The sequence below is a fragment of the Aspergillus welwitschiae genome (genome assembly GCF_003344945.1).
Source record: "Aspergillus welwitschiae strain CBS 139.54b unplaced genomic scaffold BDQ94scaffold_11, whole genome shotgun sequence".
Classification (NCBI taxonomy): domain Eukaryota; kingdom Fungi; phylum Ascomycota; class Eurotiomycetes; order Eurotiales; family Aspergillaceae; genus Aspergillus; species Aspergillus welwitschiae.
The window spans coordinates 932,290-946,624 of NW_020798705.1; the positions used below are offsets into that span (position 1 = coordinate 932,290).

The 14,335-nt window shown below is 51.4% G+C and overlaps 8 protein-coding genes across 8 annotated transcripts; 4 read left to right on the top strand and 4 right to left on the bottom strand.

Annotated features, from left to right (window-relative positions):
- Nucleotides 1-185: 185 nt before the first annotated feature.
- BDQ94DRAFT_141254 (uncharacterized protein) lies at nt 186-1,145 on the top strand. Its single transcript, XM_026765783.1, has 2 exons — nt 186-674; nt 742-1,145. Exons 1-2 carry the CDS (start codon nt 526-528, stop codon nt 773-775), a joined length of 183 nt encoding a protein of 60 aa, XP_026627991.1. The 5' UTR covers nt 186-525; the 3' UTR covers nt 776-1,145.
- A 798-nt stretch (nt 1,146-1,943) lies between these two features.
- Nucleotides 1,944-3,548, top strand: BDQ94DRAFT_169271 (DUF5427 domain-containing protein MTC1; the record flags this gene model as incomplete). The annotated part of the gene is made up of 2 exons (XM_026771250.1): nt 1,944-2,505; nt 2,566-3,548. The coding sequence occupies 2 exons, from the start codon at nt 1,944-1,946 to the stop codon at nt 3,546-3,548; spliced, it is 1,545 nt and encodes a 514-aa protein (XP_026627992.1).
- Nucleotides 3,549-3,846: 298 nt separating this feature from the next.
- On the bottom strand, nt 3,847-5,805 carry BDQ94DRAFT_17650 (5'/3'-nucleotidase SurE). Its single transcript, XM_026772705.1, has 3 exons — nt 5,424-5,805; nt 4,308-5,200; nt 3,847-4,233 (listed from the first exon to the last, which is right to left on the bottom strand). Exons 1-3 carry the CDS (start codon nt 5,433-5,435, stop codon nt 4,164-4,166), a joined length of 975 nt encoding a protein of 324 aa, XP_026627993.1. The 5' UTR covers nt 5,436-5,805; the 3' UTR covers nt 3,847-4,163.
- A 560-nt stretch (nt 5,806-6,365) lies between these two features.
- Nucleotides 6,366-6,621, bottom strand: BDQ94DRAFT_141258 (uncharacterized protein). The gene has a single exon (XM_026765784.1). It carries the CDS (start codon nt 6,602-6,604, stop codon nt 6,449-6,451), a length of 156 nt encoding a protein of 51 aa, XP_026627994.1. The 5' UTR covers nt 6,605-6,621; the 3' UTR covers nt 6,366-6,448.
- Nucleotides 6,622-7,138: 517 nt separating this feature from the next.
- BDQ94DRAFT_141259 (uncharacterized protein) lies at nt 7,139-8,056 on the top strand. Its single transcript, XM_026765785.1, has one exon. It carries the CDS (start codon nt 7,558-7,560, stop codon nt 7,780-7,782), a length of 225 nt encoding a protein of 74 aa, XP_026627995.1. The 5' UTR covers nt 7,139-7,557; the 3' UTR covers nt 7,783-8,056.
- On the top strand, nt 8,057-11,380 carry BDQ94DRAFT_141261 (uncharacterized protein). The gene is made up of 5 exons (XM_026765786.1): nt 8,057-8,713; nt 8,780-9,935; nt 9,987-10,095; nt 10,151-10,476; nt 10,528-11,380. Exons 1-5 carry the CDS (start codon nt 8,454-8,456, stop codon nt 11,134-11,136), a joined length of 2,460 nt encoding a protein of 819 aa, XP_026627996.1. The 5' UTR covers nt 8,057-8,453; the 3' UTR covers nt 11,137-11,380.
- Nucleotides 11,367-12,184, bottom strand: BDQ94DRAFT_141262 (DUF2462 domain-containing protein). The gene is made up of 3 exons (XM_026765787.1): nt 11,970-12,184; nt 11,722-11,806; nt 11,367-11,649 (listed from the first exon to the last, which is right to left on the bottom strand). The coding sequence occupies exons 1-3, from the start codon at nt 12,026-12,028 to the stop codon at nt 11,527-11,529; spliced, it is 267 nt and encodes an 88-aa protein (XP_026627997.1). The 5' UTR covers nt 12,029-12,184; the 3' UTR covers nt 11,367-11,526.
- Nucleotides 12,185-12,762: 578 nt separating this feature from the next.
- Nucleotides 12,763-14,335, bottom strand: BDQ94DRAFT_141263 (GPI anchored serine-threonine rich protein). The gene has a single exon (XM_026765788.1). It carries the CDS (start codon nt 13,736-13,738, stop codon nt 12,983-12,985), a length of 756 nt encoding a protein of 251 aa, XP_026627998.1. The 5' UTR covers nt 13,739-14,335; the 3' UTR covers nt 12,763-12,982.

The following is a 14,335-nucleotide window of genomic DNA, read 5'->3' on the forward strand; positions in this document are numbered from 1 at the left end:
TCCCCATTCCTGTTTTCCAGACAAACGGCAATGTGGGAAAAATGGGCTGATGGTGCTCGGGAGCGACCAGTCAAATTGCCAGCCGTTGATGAACCATCACGGAATGTCTCGGTAACAAACCATGCTGAAAGCATACTATAAAGTGCGACGAGCGGGGGAAATGATCGAGTCCTAGCAGGTTCTGACATGATCATTAGGTAGTTGCGTGGACGTTGGTGGGCCCAGATTTTCACACAGTCATCATTATCATTTTCAAAGAATTAGTATGACGATACTGATTGTTATTATACCCCAGGCTAGACTTAATATCTAGCTCACCTCGACTGATTCGGGCAGCTCCTAATCAATTGATCCCTGTGTTATCTCCTGGTCTTATCGGGCATAACACCACCTCGGCGGAATTCTTCTGCTACAGGCATCGCTATATATTCAGCAAGGTGTCTACGATGGTTCATATTATCAATGTAGCGATCAATGGTTCTCTAACACCCGAGTCGTTGTCATTATCATTGAAAACATGACTCAATGATATCTATTTTGCCATATTCCGGTCGTGGATGCATTAAGTTTCTTGGCCCATTATACATTTCTATGGCGTCGATATCCTTCACCGCGCACCCCTTTCAAAGCTTGCTGTATAATTTGAAATATAAGTATCACACCATAGATAGCCTGTAACTACTTTTGTGCTCTCATCTTTTCAGCAACACGCGCTGTTATCCTTCTGACATTGTTTCACAGGGACCCGCCACGCGGCAGAGTATTACATTTCTAACACGCAAAAGCCTGTTTCATCCCTCGACTATGAAGGACTGGGGCATACACGCGGTCTCCAGTAATGAATTGCTCCTGGGGTCATCAAGCCTACAAGCTGAGCGACGATGTTGTCCTCCTTCCGGGTGCTGGCAAGCAAGGGGCTGAAAACTCATGGAAGATCGGCTTGCAGCGCTGACAGTTACATACCCCTACGTTAGCATCTAATCATAACTCGTGGCGAGCATTGAGTCAAACAGGTGGTCTCTAGCAGTAAATACTATCGGCCACACGTACTGTGTCATGTTGCGCAATGGATTTATCTGCGGTCTGTTTGATTATAAGGATTGGGTTTGAATTTTCAAATGCATGACGGAGTGAGGTGGGGAGGCCTTTGCTTCTTTGATGAGATTTGCAGGAGTACTATTGGTGTAGCCTGGACTCTCTTGCATTATTGGGTAGCAGATAATGCATGTTCAAAAAAGCACCAGCTGTCGTGTCCACTGCTATGTACTAAGCTGGTGTTAAGTGGATTATCGGGTGTGACTGTATCATGCTATTACCAACAAGTAGTCTGAAGGTGTACTTTGTCGAACTGGATATATAAAGGGAAACTTGATGGTGCGGCTAATTTCTCCTAGTACTGATTACTTTGGAACAATGAAAGCTACTAGTAGGTTACCTTCGGTTCGAAATCCCCTTAATGTAGCTCAAGTAACTCAAAAATATAAGTAGCAGTAGAGCTAGTAGACAAGATATATTTCTGATGTGGGCAATGCACCTACTAGTTGGATTGTCCGTCGAATATCTATTTATAGTTTAGTTTGTTACGACTGCAGTATGCTGCAGTGCTTCTAGTATACACGCGTCTGGACGGTTTCGCCATTCGATGCAAGTGAGACAAAAAGCCACTGCGATAAAGCCACCCGCCATCTATAGCTTGGAGTAAGTATGGCACTGGACGAATCCCTCCAAAGGCAGAGTAGAAAGATTACTTCAACCCGCTAACGCCTCCTGGGCCCTTGGCGCAGGTCATCCGGGCTCCACCGCCCAACCTCGGATTCCCCAGAGCTCCAGCTTGCCGTCCATTTCCTTCCCGATATTATTGTCTTCTGCCTGACTGTTCTACCTGCCCGCCATCCTTCAATATACCATAACTTCACTCATAAGGCATTGCTACTGTTCACACAATGCGCCCCAAGTCTTCAAAACCCACCAGCGATGAGCTGCTCGCTCAATTTGACGACCTGGGGGTCGATTCTGCTCCCGAGCAGCAGCCCTCCAAGACGGCTCCCAAACCCACCACGGCACAGTCCGAGCAGGACATTCTCGCAGAACTGGACAGTCTAGCCACCCAGCGCCCCAGCAGTGGCCCAGGAACCCCGCGCGTGTCTACAAACGAACCCAGACCTACGATCAAGTCGCCCAAACCGGCTGCCTCTACCACAACCCCCTCTACCGGCCGTTCTAGTGAAGAGAGACAGGCGCCCCGTAAGTCGGAGGAGATCACCAGAGCTTCCGCTACGGAGAAAAAGGCTGCAGATGTGCCGAAGCCGGAGCCTGAGAAGCCAGAGGCTCAGGAGAAACCTGCCTCGAGCGGTGGTGGCGGTGGATGGTGGGGTGGTATCTTTGCAACCGCCAGCGCTGCCATGAAGCAGGCTGAGGCGGCGGTCAAGGAGATTCAGCAGAATGAAGAGGCTCAGAAGTGGGCTCAGCAGATGAAGGGCAATGTAGGAGCTCTCAAAGACCTAGGTATATATTCTTTGTATAACTTCATTTCGTTTTGAATGGTCGCTAACGACAAACCACCAGGTGGGGAGCTGCGCAACATGGCTATTCCTACGTTTACCACTTTAATCCATACACTCGCTCCTCCCATCTCGTCCCATGAACGCCTTCAAATCCACGTAACACATGACTTGTCTGGCTATCCCAGCATCGACCCTCTGGTGTACGCGGTCTTCTCGCGCGTGATGGCGCAGGTCGAAGGCGGGGATCTCCTTGTCATTCAGCGGGGCCAGGAGTCAGCTCCGAAGCGCGGACTGGATATTGGCGGCGCCCAGTTCTCTGGCCCAGGCTGGCATGATGGCCCATGGTGGCGCACCGTGACGCCCGGCAGCCCTCGCACTCTGTCGGCCATCCGAGGCACAGTCGAGGCCACCAAGCTTGCGCGGGCCAGCGCCGAAGCCTACGCTACAGAGTATTTCTCGGCCAAGGGCGGCGTAGAAGCGGCTGCAAAACAAGCTACTCAAGATCTGAGCGAGACCAACCCGGTCCGCAGCAGCGATATCTTTCTTGCGATCCAGGCCATCAGCCAGACCACCTCAACCGAACTCTTCCAGGCGGGTCCCACAACCGACCAAGCCACCCCGGCGGGCGTTGTGGACGTGCCCGAAGCCGCAGAGGAAGAAGTCGTCTTCGCGCTGTACCTCCACGACCCCATCCACGGCATCGCCTTCCACACGCTCTCCCAGGCCATTCCCCAGAAATGGATCGACTGGCTCGAGACCCCCGCTATCCCAGTGGAGGACCCCGAGGCCGAAGATGCCAGCGTCCCTCGGACCACCATCCCCGACGACATCGCCGACATCATCGAGAGCGGCGGCGTCGACCCCCGAGAATGGGCGGCCGAATGGATCGAGGAAAGCCTGTCCCTGGCTGCGGGGTTGGTTGCACAACGCTACGTGGCGCGGAGAATGGGCGTCGGCGAGGGCGGACCGGCCAAGGGCAAGATGCGTGCTGAGCAGGCATCCGTGGTGGACAGTGGCGCGGGCGAGGCCGCACGCGCGATTTAGAGTTAGATTGATGTGGTGGATACGTCGATCAATCCTGTCCTCTTATCGCATTTGCGTCTTACTTTTATCCTGTCTGCCTTTTTTTTGGGGCGCTTGTCAACCCTTCACATGACCACATGATACGACCCGACCCTTAACCCCCCCAATTCACACCTTTACCCCCACATATTCTTATCTTTGTTGTATTGAGCCATGATATGACAGCTTTTTTATATTCGCGCCATCTGCGGCGTTCTTAATACCATATACATACATACAGACAGTCTTTGAGCTAACACCCGTATCCAATCAGTCCCATGTACATACAACTGACCCATGATAACAAACAAATACAATTAACGCAGTCTACGGCATCTAATTTACCTGACATACTATACGTGCCCACATTGAAACTCTAAAATGACAAAACAGTGATCATAAAATGTATTCCAATATTCTCAGGAACATAAGTAACAAACACAACCTTTGCGGGTATCTAAGGTAGTAAGTAGTAGTAGTAGTAACCAGATAGTAACAAGCAGACAGACACGTAATCTCCTTATCACATCATCTTCATCTACAAGGTCGTTATTCCGTTGCATACGCATGCATCAGGCATGAATTGAATTGAATCAATCAGTCCAGATGCAGCAATTGCCCTTCCAGGCCAGGAACATGCCAGAAGTTAGCGCGGAGAGCGGTGACACTAAACAGCATTATTAGCATATATTCTCAGAACTCCCGAGCAAGCAGGAAATAAAAAGGGAAAGGTAAACCAACCTAGTACACCCACTCAGAACAGTATGAGCATCCGTCCCCTCGGGACTCTCCTGCAGCGCCTTCTTCATATCAGACAACTCCGCCGCCCAGGCAAAGTTGCGTTTCTTCAGACCAGTCTCACTCTTGGGTGTGGCTGTCTTCGATGGAGTAGTGGTACCATTAGTGAGCTCCTCCCCATTAGCATGTCCATTGACTCCAACAGGCGCGGCCTTCTCCCCGGACACCTCAGAGTACAAGTACCCTCTAGCCCAGTAATACGGGTACGTGCGAGTCCACAGCACAGGACGGGACTCGACATCCAGACGCATCGGCACATTCACATTGTACAGCTCGACCTGGTCATCCCAGTTCTGGATGAGATGGTTGACGACTCTTGTAGCGAGACGAGCCGCGGCGTGGATGATATCTAGGGGCTGTTCATCTTTGCTGCCGAAGGAGATGGCGATGCCACGTTTCCCGCATGTGGCTGCTTCCAGGGCGCCGCCGACGGTGCCGGAGGAGAGGTTGTAGATGGTGGAGGCGTTGCGGCCGTGATTGGGGCCGGAGATGACGAGGTCGATGGGGCCGCGGTCGGGGAAGAGGTTGTGGAGGCCGAGTTGGACGCAGCTGGCTGGGGTGCCATTGGTGATTATGACCCAGTCATTGTCATTGTTGGAAGTAGTGGTAGGATCTTGTTGGAAGGATTCATCCCATGTGCCATCACCGCGGAAGGCAGCTGGTGGGACATAGGTGGCTGTGAGGGAGGCTTCGATTAGATGGGCTTTGCCGATCCAGGAGCGGGAGGCGGCGGGAATGGCCACGGAGATGCGGTGGCCGGCGGACTCGAGAGCCGTCACTAGTGGCTCGATGTATGGGGAGAGGCGTCTGGACGGCGGACCGTCGTCGTTGACCACCTGATTATTTTGTTTTTGTGTTAGTGTATCTGTTTAGCTAATTGGAACTAGTCATGCTGCGTTCTCCCCTGCTCCGTATACGGAGGAGGGTAGGTAAGTAGGTAGGTAGGTAGGTAGGGAACATGGGGGTTGGGAAAGGAGCGGTGACATTGGGCAGGGCAGCACATGTAAAGTTCAATTCATGATGACGAAGGATGGAGATGTTAAAAAAGCAAATACATACCAATATATGCATGATGAAGGAAGATCTAGTAGATGTTTTGGACTCGTCTTGGGCAATAAGGGAAGAAGAATGGTATATTCTTTTTCTTTCTTTTCTGAATCGGATTGAATTGGATTGGATTGGACTGATTGAATTGATGCTTCGGACTTTTGAAATCGGAATTTACAAAAGCAGCGACCTATTATTTCCCAACGATTTCTCTCAAGATTCCCACTTTCACACACACACGCGCGTTGCACTCTTTTCGCTCTTCTCCGATGGAAAGTGGATGGATCCGCACTGGGATTATTTTGGGGCTCGGACTCGGGTTCAGGGTTCAGTTTGTATTGCAGTGATATATGATAATTGCTTCTCCAGATCAACATCTGGCAGCTGTTCCTTCCCCCCCGTATTTATAGGGAAGATTTAGCTGGGTAATAGTTGAGCCCGACAGCCATTTTCGATCACCGTTTACCCCGACCTCGAAGAGAAACCGGGGAGAATCTGGCCTCCATCTCCAAATCGGTCACGGTGAAGCTGTTGCACTGCGGGGGGCGTTGCTCGAAAGACGTCAACTGTGGTTGCGAGCCTCCGTCATGACGGTGACCGGACGGGTATGGAACGGGGCTGGAACTATGGGATTGAGAGTATATTACAGGTAATATTACAGTATGTGACAGAACGGGACGGAGGACAGCCGAGGTGCTCCGAAAAGAGGCTGCGGTGAGAAAAAGCAAAGCCTGCGATTAAGTCACACCTCGTGGGGATTCAAGAAGACGAATCGGACCATCCAGAACGGGTGCATTTCCAAGGAGGAAATTTGCCCGGCCTGAAAACACGGCAGTGAGACGGTCAGCTGAGGAGAAAAGAATGTCTTGCTGGGACTCGAAGGGGTCGGGTTATTGTTTAGATAATAGATTGATTTCGTCAGTAGATCTTGAAGAATAGTATTCCCGTCGCATGTCAATAGTAGGGAATTCATCAGGCCCTGTGGAAACAACACTATGTCGGTCATGGCTTTAAACTACTACGAACTAGCCAAATGTCTAGTAGGACAGGAGGGTGATCCGAGCATGATGGAAAATACCCCGTAGAGTAAGGCACCAGGAGGTGCAGACGAAGGTAGCTTGGGGCCCGAGCAAAAGCAAAGAAAGAAAGCAAGAAAGTAAAAGAAACAAGAAAATCATCAGGCGGCGGCGCATGTTCAATGCAACACAACGATTGCCTCAGATATCCTAGATTAGAGTACAATAAGGTAGACGGCAGAAGACCAAATAAATCCGACAGGGGAGATTGTCGTCGCCAATCAGTAGAGATACCAAGGAATGCCTACTCCTCCGTACATATGCACTGAGGACCCCTAGTGTCTGCATACTTCTTCAAGTAGGGGACATTAAGACACACACATACTTAGATCCTGGCATCAGTGTGCCATTCAGTGCTGTTGGCTTATCTACGGAGGGTTTCTTGAATATTCGGGCTAAAAAAGGTCATGTGTGTATCACTGTATGCATATTCTTAGCTAAGATGATCACTATGATCAATTAATTATTGCGCATCACTCATGAATAATCGGTAGAATAATCATCACGTCGCCCACTAACTAACCATCTTACTATCCACACAATGTCCTGAATGGCACACGGGTGTGTGCGGCTATTGCAGGCTCAGAGTGGTTCCGTGCCCTACTGATTATTATTCATTATTGTTAGCTGTTTAGGTTTTCTTTTTGTTTGCTCTGTTTAAAAAAATTTTTTTTTTTTTCTCAGACCCTGATGGGGCCACACTATGAATTTTGATATGCGAGTCCTGATCCAGCCATGGACAGGCTTCTAGAATAAGAATCAGGACTACTGTGCTAGGCCGCCGGACCACACACGCTGATTGCTCAGGAGCGCCTTATTCTTAGTTGGAAAAGCAACCACGGTCCCATCCCACCGGCGCCAAGTTGCCAATCATTCCTCTCGGCGGGTCTGTTCTATCCACGCTTTGCGCCATGGCGTTGTGGTTACTCCGTGGTAGCCGCGAGTCAAACAGCCCCTCTGACCACCGGCACCTGGACCGACCATTCTAGCAATAATCGATCCATCCGCGGAGGACAGCCCCCCGTAGTCGGTTTCAACGGAATGATTTTCTCGCGTAATCCTGGACTGTCATGTTGGCAACTCACACTATCGCTCACCAACCAGGATTGTGGGTGGTCGGTAGTGTGAGTAGTGTGAGTGCACCTGCACTGGCTGCTGCTTCACTGCTGCAAGTGGTCCTTGTCCGTCGGCCCTCCTTGTTCATCGTTCGTAGGTGCAGTAGTTTCAGGCGCGAGGGGACGATCCACGGCTTGACCCCTCTTTGTACCGCGTTGGTTTGTAGGGAGGACCCCTGAGGATCAAACTCCGACGGCCATGAATAGATAGCGAGGCGTACGTAGCTCTCTGGACGCGGTGTGATTTCCCCCTCATGATGGTCAAGGATAGCCGCTGGACCAGCTGCACGATAGATTAAGATTAATATGCGTAGAACAAGTCATCTGGCAGGCAGCTGCCATCTATGGATGAGGCCGCGGAGGAGGAACCCAGCTCGTGCGTATGCGGACCTGGTCAGTGCGGAACTTATCAGAGGAAATAGTAGAATAAATCCAGTGTTTAATGCAAGCAGCACCTCGGAGGCCGATCGTCGCAAAATCTTTGGTGGGGAAGCCCAAGCAGCGCCAACCCAGTCGGTCCAAGTCAGTCAGCCACGGACGCCGATTTTCTGCTCGCTTCGTCAGTCCAGCAGTGACTATCCATCTTCTTCCTTTCACTCCTGCTTCGTGCATCACTTTCATCATCGCCTTCAATCACGGTCATCATCTCCATCATCATCCCTGTCCGCTTATATATCTAGCGGTCCTTTTCCCTCCCCCGCCCACCACCACTACTACTAACTCCGAACCTCCGCGAAACCCACCCACCGCCCGCTTCGGTTCCCAACAGACTCAGGAACGCGCCAAAGACCTGCTCAGCTGCTCCAAAGGTCTTTCTTACATCACCATCCCCCTTCCATCTGCCCCCCTGTATGGACTGCGGGACGACTGGCACGGCTGCGGGCATCGACCCCAAAATTTTAGATAATTGGCAATCGGATACGTTTCCGATCTCTTCCTGGGAACAACATCCCGCTTACGACCAACCGCTGGAGTGGGATGCGAGCCAGGACTCGAGCCCAGGTGATGCGGATATCGTGGATCTGAATAACCTCCGTGGTCCCCTGTCGCGGGACCAATCCACCGTCCCGGTGGTAGGTCATGCAGGCGACTTTCGAGGTAGTGAGAGCAGGTGCGAATTATTCCATCCTCCCCTAAACCCTGGAGCTTCCGGCTGACAGGTACCCCTCCCGCGCAGCAGCAAACATGGTGCCACTTCCCCTGGGAAGTTCAGCATCAACGACGGTCCTATCGAAGGCACCGTGAGTGGTACGATCAGCCCGAGGACGCTGCCCTCTTCCGCCGACGATAACTTCCAGCTGGATGAGTCATGGCCGCCTTTTCAACTGTTCAACGCCATGACGGCTGGCCTTCCCATGGAGGCTCCCCTGATGTACCCGTACGCCAAGGAGCCTACCTCTACCAATACGGTTATTGTAGAAGACACCGGAGAGTTGCCGCAAGGACAGGGCTTGTCCGATCTTCCTCCCGATCCATTCCTCTCCTTTCAGAATATCCCCCAGGCTTTTCCCTTCTCGACCGCCGAGGCCTGGACGGCACCGACTGCGACCACTCCCACGGAGAACCTGCCTAACCAGACCCCGGTATCCCTGGCGATGGGTCTGCAATCGGCTAGCAAACGCTCAGGACACATCCGCGACTACCAGGGCTCGATGCGATCACTGGATTCTCGCTGGCTTGAAGGTCTGGAGTCTCAGCTGTCTTCCAACATGACATCCCCAGCATCGTTGTCGATCCCCCAGGACGCGACATTCTTTAAGGAGGAGAGAATCCAGCATGACGGCTTGCAATACAAATCGGAGAGTTCTTCGGTTTCTGGCGACTTCCCTAACGTCTACGAATCGTACCCCGCTAGCAACGACGAGATCCCCGCTTTTGCTGATCGCCAACTCGAAGACAATGGACTCTGGAAAGATACCCAAAAGGACAGCACCTCCTCGGAGACATCTCAACCTCTACAAAATGCGACCGCCTTCATGGTCAGTGAAGACCCATCGGAGGCCTACTTCACGCCGGTCTCTGCAAGACCCAGAGCCTCGTCATCCGCGCAGAGGGCACCCGCTCGGCCACAGGCTCTCGCACTACAGACAGTGGCCACAGTCAGGAAGCGCAAGCAACGTAACTCAAGCGTGCATCTGGACCAGAACCTGCCCAAGCCGTTGCAGATCGTGCAGGAAGACGGCCAGGGAGGATCTATTGCTTCGGCGGATTTTATATCACCGCCTCGGGGAGCGCGCCGCAAGGGCCCTTTGAGCATGGTCGGCAGAGCCAATGCTGGACTGCGAAGAAAGAACAAGGACACATGTGTCCAGTGTCGACTGAACAAGCGCAAGGTATGCACTCAGCCGATCTAATTCTAGATTTGCGTCTAACGAAATTGCAAGTGTGATGGCAACGCTCCGTGCGATGCTTGCCGCCCTACGCTCCACGAACAGCCTTGCGCACGTGCCTGCTTTGCCAACATTGTCGAGTATGGTACATGTAATTATGTTTGTATGTTGCGATCCCCACGCCACTAGGATTGGTTCTTGTTGCTAACGGACACCAGCTCAACGAGCGATCAACCATCCCACCACAGATGGTGCTAGACGCGTCCGGATGGACATTCCTTCTGAGTTCGACCTCAACGATCTGATCACGTTCCTCGGTGAGCGACAAGGTCGATTCAACATCCGTGCCAAGCAGTCCTGGGGATCCCTTTATGTCCTTGACCTTGGGGAGACCTACAAGTTCCTACGCGGACTCAGCGAGTACAATGGCAACTCAAAGTCCAACTTCCTCGATTTCATTGATCGGCGCATTGTCGAATCGAAGGACAAGTCCAAGAACTGGCTCACATGCGTGAAAGACTGCGACCCGATGAACAACGTCTATGTAAGTGACCTTTGGTGTCCGCTTGATGCGAACAATTACTGACTTCGACAGTCCTTACTCTCGCAATGGAATAACATGCCTAGCCGTGCTAGCTACAGTTTCGTTCCTCTCCAAGCCGGAGGCCATGAAAGAACCATGGACATCAACAACCCTGAAGACCGTCGCGAGATCCTCCTTGCAGCACAGCTGTCCCGCATCATCTGCCGTATGCTTGAGGTGGAGGGATTCCGAAAGCTGGAACGCGACTTCTACAACATCAAGTGGAAGCAGATCTCTCAAGAAACCCACTTGCGTTTCCTGAGCGAGCTGGGCCATATCCTGCTTACCCTCCGCTGGCGAGTTTCTTGGTGGCGTCGTCTCGGTGACGGCGGTCGCGAACCCGACCCCAGTAAGCAGCATTACGTGGATCGGGTCGACCTACTCTGCCGGATACTTTACGTCTACTACACCTGCGTCCTGGCCAAGCTTCCTTCCTGGTGCGCCGCCGATGTTCCCAAGGGCATCTGGAACACCTATGCCGATGCGGAGAATGCCGTGTGGGATGACTTCCCGGTCGACCCTACTGACGAAGGATTCCGGAGGTGGATTGATCGCGGCCAAGAGCTGGTCGAGCAGTCCGGTGCCCCGACCTGTGTTGCGAAGCTAGGCAAAAATGCCTAGACGAGTCGACCCGGTGAAAAACAACCCAAAAACGACGGCGGATGGAATGATACTGAATTTGAGATACCCTTTGAAGCGATATAACTTTCTCTCGTCTCCTCTACTTTTGCGTTTTCATGAGTGATGATCCGTGCTAATTTTCGTGGATATAATTTTTATTTGGGCTGTGGAAATTTCTCCAAGCTGTGTATATGCCATTTCTCATACATAGTTTAGATTTTATTCAATTTCGGTTCAATTTCAATTTCTAGACGAAGATAACTTTGCAATGAACGGTAGAAGGGTATCGTATGTTCATTAATCATATACTGAACAGAATGAAGTAATAGCAACAGCAATAGTATCAACCCCCACACCTCCCTCTACTCAGCACAATCCGAAGTAATGCTCCTATTTCTTCGCCTTGCCCTTGTCCTTCTGCTTATCCTTCTTTCCTCCCGCCAACAACTCCAAATGTCCCGCCTTCTCTGCAAGATTCTTCTCCGTCCGAGCCGTCAATCCCGCCGTGAGTTTCTACAACCGACACCAATTAGCCTCAATCCGCACCCCTCCCCCAAAGAAACCCTCCAAGAGATAGATAAATACCTTAGTCAACTTCTGCTGCTTAATCAACGTCGTCTTCTTCGGAGCAATCTGTCTCGGTCCGCGCTTGGGACCCAGGGCTGAGGGACTGCACAACATGCCAAAGATTAGCTTAACTGATCGCTTGACAACACACCTCCTCGCTTCTTGTCCCGTATGTCAAAATAATCCATTGATTTTCCCCCCTTTCCCCCAATTCCCAAGAATAGACAGATAGACAGATAGATAGGTAGGTGAATAATAAAACGTACCGCTTCACAAGATTCCCACTGTTGCCGGCGGGCTTCTTCTTGAGGGATCCTTGGACCATGATTGCAATTTGTATTATATTTCTTTTTCCCCCTTCGTGTAAGATGATAGGATAGGAAAGGAGAATCGGTGGCTGCCCGCAGCGATGGGTATGTATGTATGTTGGTTTCTGAGTTGTGGTCGGTTCTCGGTCGGAGAAAAGAAAATTGCTTATCGGAGGGCGGAGTGAGGAGAAATCTTGTCTTTGGTTGCTGGGGGGGGGTTAGCATTGCTTATCGATATGTCACGTGACCGTGAGAGAAGTATTGTATGCATTAGTTGGGATGGACTTATGGTGTGTATTGTTATGATTCTATTTGGTTTTGTTGTTATGCATGTTTTATGATTTGGAGGTCTAATTGAGCATAAAGGGAGAGTTATGTGCTAGTGCTACAGTGTTATGATCTGCGTGTTGGATTGTTGGTTTTTCTTTTTGTCAGTCTGTTGGTATGAGAAAGGGGGGGGATGAATGGATGGGGTCGGATTCTTTGCAAGTTTCAGATTAAGCTGCGGTGTAAGCCGTTGGTATGGGAAAATGACAGAGAATAGGGCGGAGATTTAGATTAACATGAAGATGAAGGAACAAAGAAGGGATGGGAGGGAAATTGGCATCTTAGATTATCAGTCATTCATAGGATCGGGGGGCCCATTTACATGAAACGTTAGTGGGAGATCATTTACTGTACGTGTAGACTATCTAAGAGGTAGAGAGCCTCCTAAGGCTGATTTACGATGGTAAGTATCATCGAAATGCAGATTTAATATAATACAATGCTCTTATTATTACCCTTGCTCATTAACTATGGGGGTATATTGTCATAAGTAAAGAGTCGACGAATCGAATCGAATCGCTGCAAACATGAATAATCTCAACACACTCTCTCGCGCTTGCGCGTTCTTGTACATACAACTGTCTCAGCTAGGTACAACCTCCATCACTTTACAAATCCCTAAGAATGCTGGATTGCTGCCCCATTTAGAAAGCAAGGACGGCAGCGACACCGACGGCGACGGCGCCGAGGCTGATGGCGTTGCGGTCAGCAGCACCGGTGAAAACGGGAGAGACGGAGGAGCTGCTGGCAGCAGGAGTGCCAGAGGGAGTGGCAGAGCTGCGGATGAGGCTGGCAGAGCCGGAGGCAGAGGGAGCAACGACGAAGCTGGTGGGCTTGTTGCCACCGACCACAGGGACGGAGGTGGGCTTGACGTCGGCAGTGGCAGTGGCAGTGGCAGTCTCGGGGCAGATAGTGCTGGTGATCTTGCTGATGATAACGCTAGTCTCGGAAGCATCAGAGCTCACAGCGGCGGCGGCAGTGGTGCTAGTGGCAGCGGCAACAGAGGAAGAAGAAGAGTAGTAAGGGTTGGAGATGCCGAACTGGACGGAGTACTGGTACTGGCCAGTGCCCTCGACAACAAGGAGGATACCGTAGTGGGTGGTGTCAGGCTCGAGGGTGGTGCTGGGAGTCCAAGAGTAACTGCCAGAGTTGTCGATGTCTTCGACAATGGTCTGGATGGGGACGACGTTGGTGCTGGGGCCGCGCAGAAGGACAAGAGACACGGTGCCCGAGGTAGTGGGGTCCCAGGTGATCTCGAAGGGCTTGCCAGCAGGAACAACCTGGTTCAGTTCGGGGGTGAGGATGGCATTGCCGGTGGGGTTCTGAGAGTAGTCGGGCTGAGTGTAGGCAGAGGCCAGGGCCGCAAGGGCAGAGACAAGGGCGGTGGTGAAGAAACGCATTTTTACAGGTTCACTTTCGTGTCTTGTGCGTGAAGTAAAGAATGATAAGAGGTAGGGATATTGAGAAGTGGTTTCAAAGAGTGACTGGAAGTAAGACTTCGTGTATGTAGTGCAAAGGAGTGACTACCGTGGGAGAGGGCGAAAACGCGAGGGACGTCAAATCGTGAGAAGGGAAGGAGAGAAAGAGAAGGAGGAGGGGGGAGAAGAGACATTCAAGTATATGAATGATGGGGATGCGACAGGCGTAGGACAAGTCCATTCACAGCCCCCCTCCCAATTCCCCCCTATGGAGGGGATGACATTCACTACTACCTACCAGGCTCCGAGCCCAACATCGCCAAATCTGCGGCTCATTTACCCGGTGGGTCAAAGGAAATTATTCTTTCAAATTGCTGATTGGGAACTTGCTCAGGAACAGCGTTCAAGACTACTGCTAGTTACCTACTATTGCATGGTTAGTGTGAGAAATGCCTGGTAAACTTTGAGAACGGTGGAATGTATGGGGCCTACCCTCCCCCGACTAAACCTTGCGAAATGAATTGGCGATGTCACCTCAAGCCAGTATGACTCTCTGACTGGCTTACACAGAGCGGTTTA

What these genes read in the sequence shown, in the direction of transcription:
- BDQ94DRAFT_17650 (XM_026772705.1), bottom strand. An exon ending in GTTCTGAGTGGGTGTACTAG is followed by an intron (nt 4,234 to 4,307) that starts GTTGGTTTACCT and finishes AATGCTGTTTAG; the next exon opens with TGTCACCGCTCTCCGCGCTA.
- BDQ94DRAFT_141261 (XM_026765786.1), top strand. Translation starts at nt 8,454, where the DNA reads ATGGACTGCGGGACGACTGGCACGGCTGCGGGCATCGACCCCAAAATT. An exon ending in TTTCGAGGTAGTGAGAGCAG is followed by an intron (nt 8,714 to 8,779) that starts GTGCGAATTATT and finishes CCTCCCGCGCAG; the next exon opens with CAGCAAACATGGTGCCACTT. An exon ending in GTCGACTGAACAAGCGCAAG is followed by an intron (nt 9,936 to 9,986) that starts GTATGCACTCAG and finishes CGAAATTGCAAG; the next exon opens with TGTGATGGCAACGCTCCGTG.
- BDQ94DRAFT_141262 (XM_026765787.1), bottom strand. Translation starts at nt 12,028, where the DNA reads ATGGTCCAAGGATCCCTCAAGAAGAAGCCCGCCGGCAACAGTGGGAAT. An exon ending in AGTGGGAATCTTGTGAAGCG is followed by an intron (nt 11,807 to 11,969) that starts GTACGTTTTATT and finishes CATGTTGTGCAG; the next exon opens with TCCCTCAGCCCTGGGTCCCA. An exon ending in AGCAGCAGAAGTTGACTAAG is followed by an intron (nt 11,650 to 11,721) that starts GTATTTATCTAT and finishes TGTCGGTTGTAG; the next exon opens with AAACTCACGGCGGGATTGAC.
- BDQ94DRAFT_141258 (XM_026765784.1), bottom strand. Translation starts at nt 6,604, where the DNA reads ATGCGCCGCCGCCTGATGATTTTCTTGTTTCTTTTACTTTCTTGCTTT.
- BDQ94DRAFT_141254 (XM_026765783.1), top strand. Translation starts at nt 526, where the DNA reads ATGATATCTATTTTGCCATATTCCGGTCGTGGATGCATTAAGTTTCTT. An exon ending in TATCACACCATAGATAGCCT is followed by an intron (nt 675 to 741) that starts GTAACTACTTTT and finishes ATTGTTTCACAG; the next exon opens with GGACCCGCCACGCGGCAGAG.
- BDQ94DRAFT_141263 (XM_026765788.1), bottom strand. Translation starts at nt 13,738, where the DNA reads ATGCGTTTCTTCACCACCGCCCTTGTCTCTGCCCTTGCGGCCCTGGCC.
- BDQ94DRAFT_141259 (XM_026765785.1), top strand. Translation starts at nt 7,558, where the DNA reads ATGTTGGCAACTCACACTATCGCTCACCAACCAGGATTGTGGGTGGTC.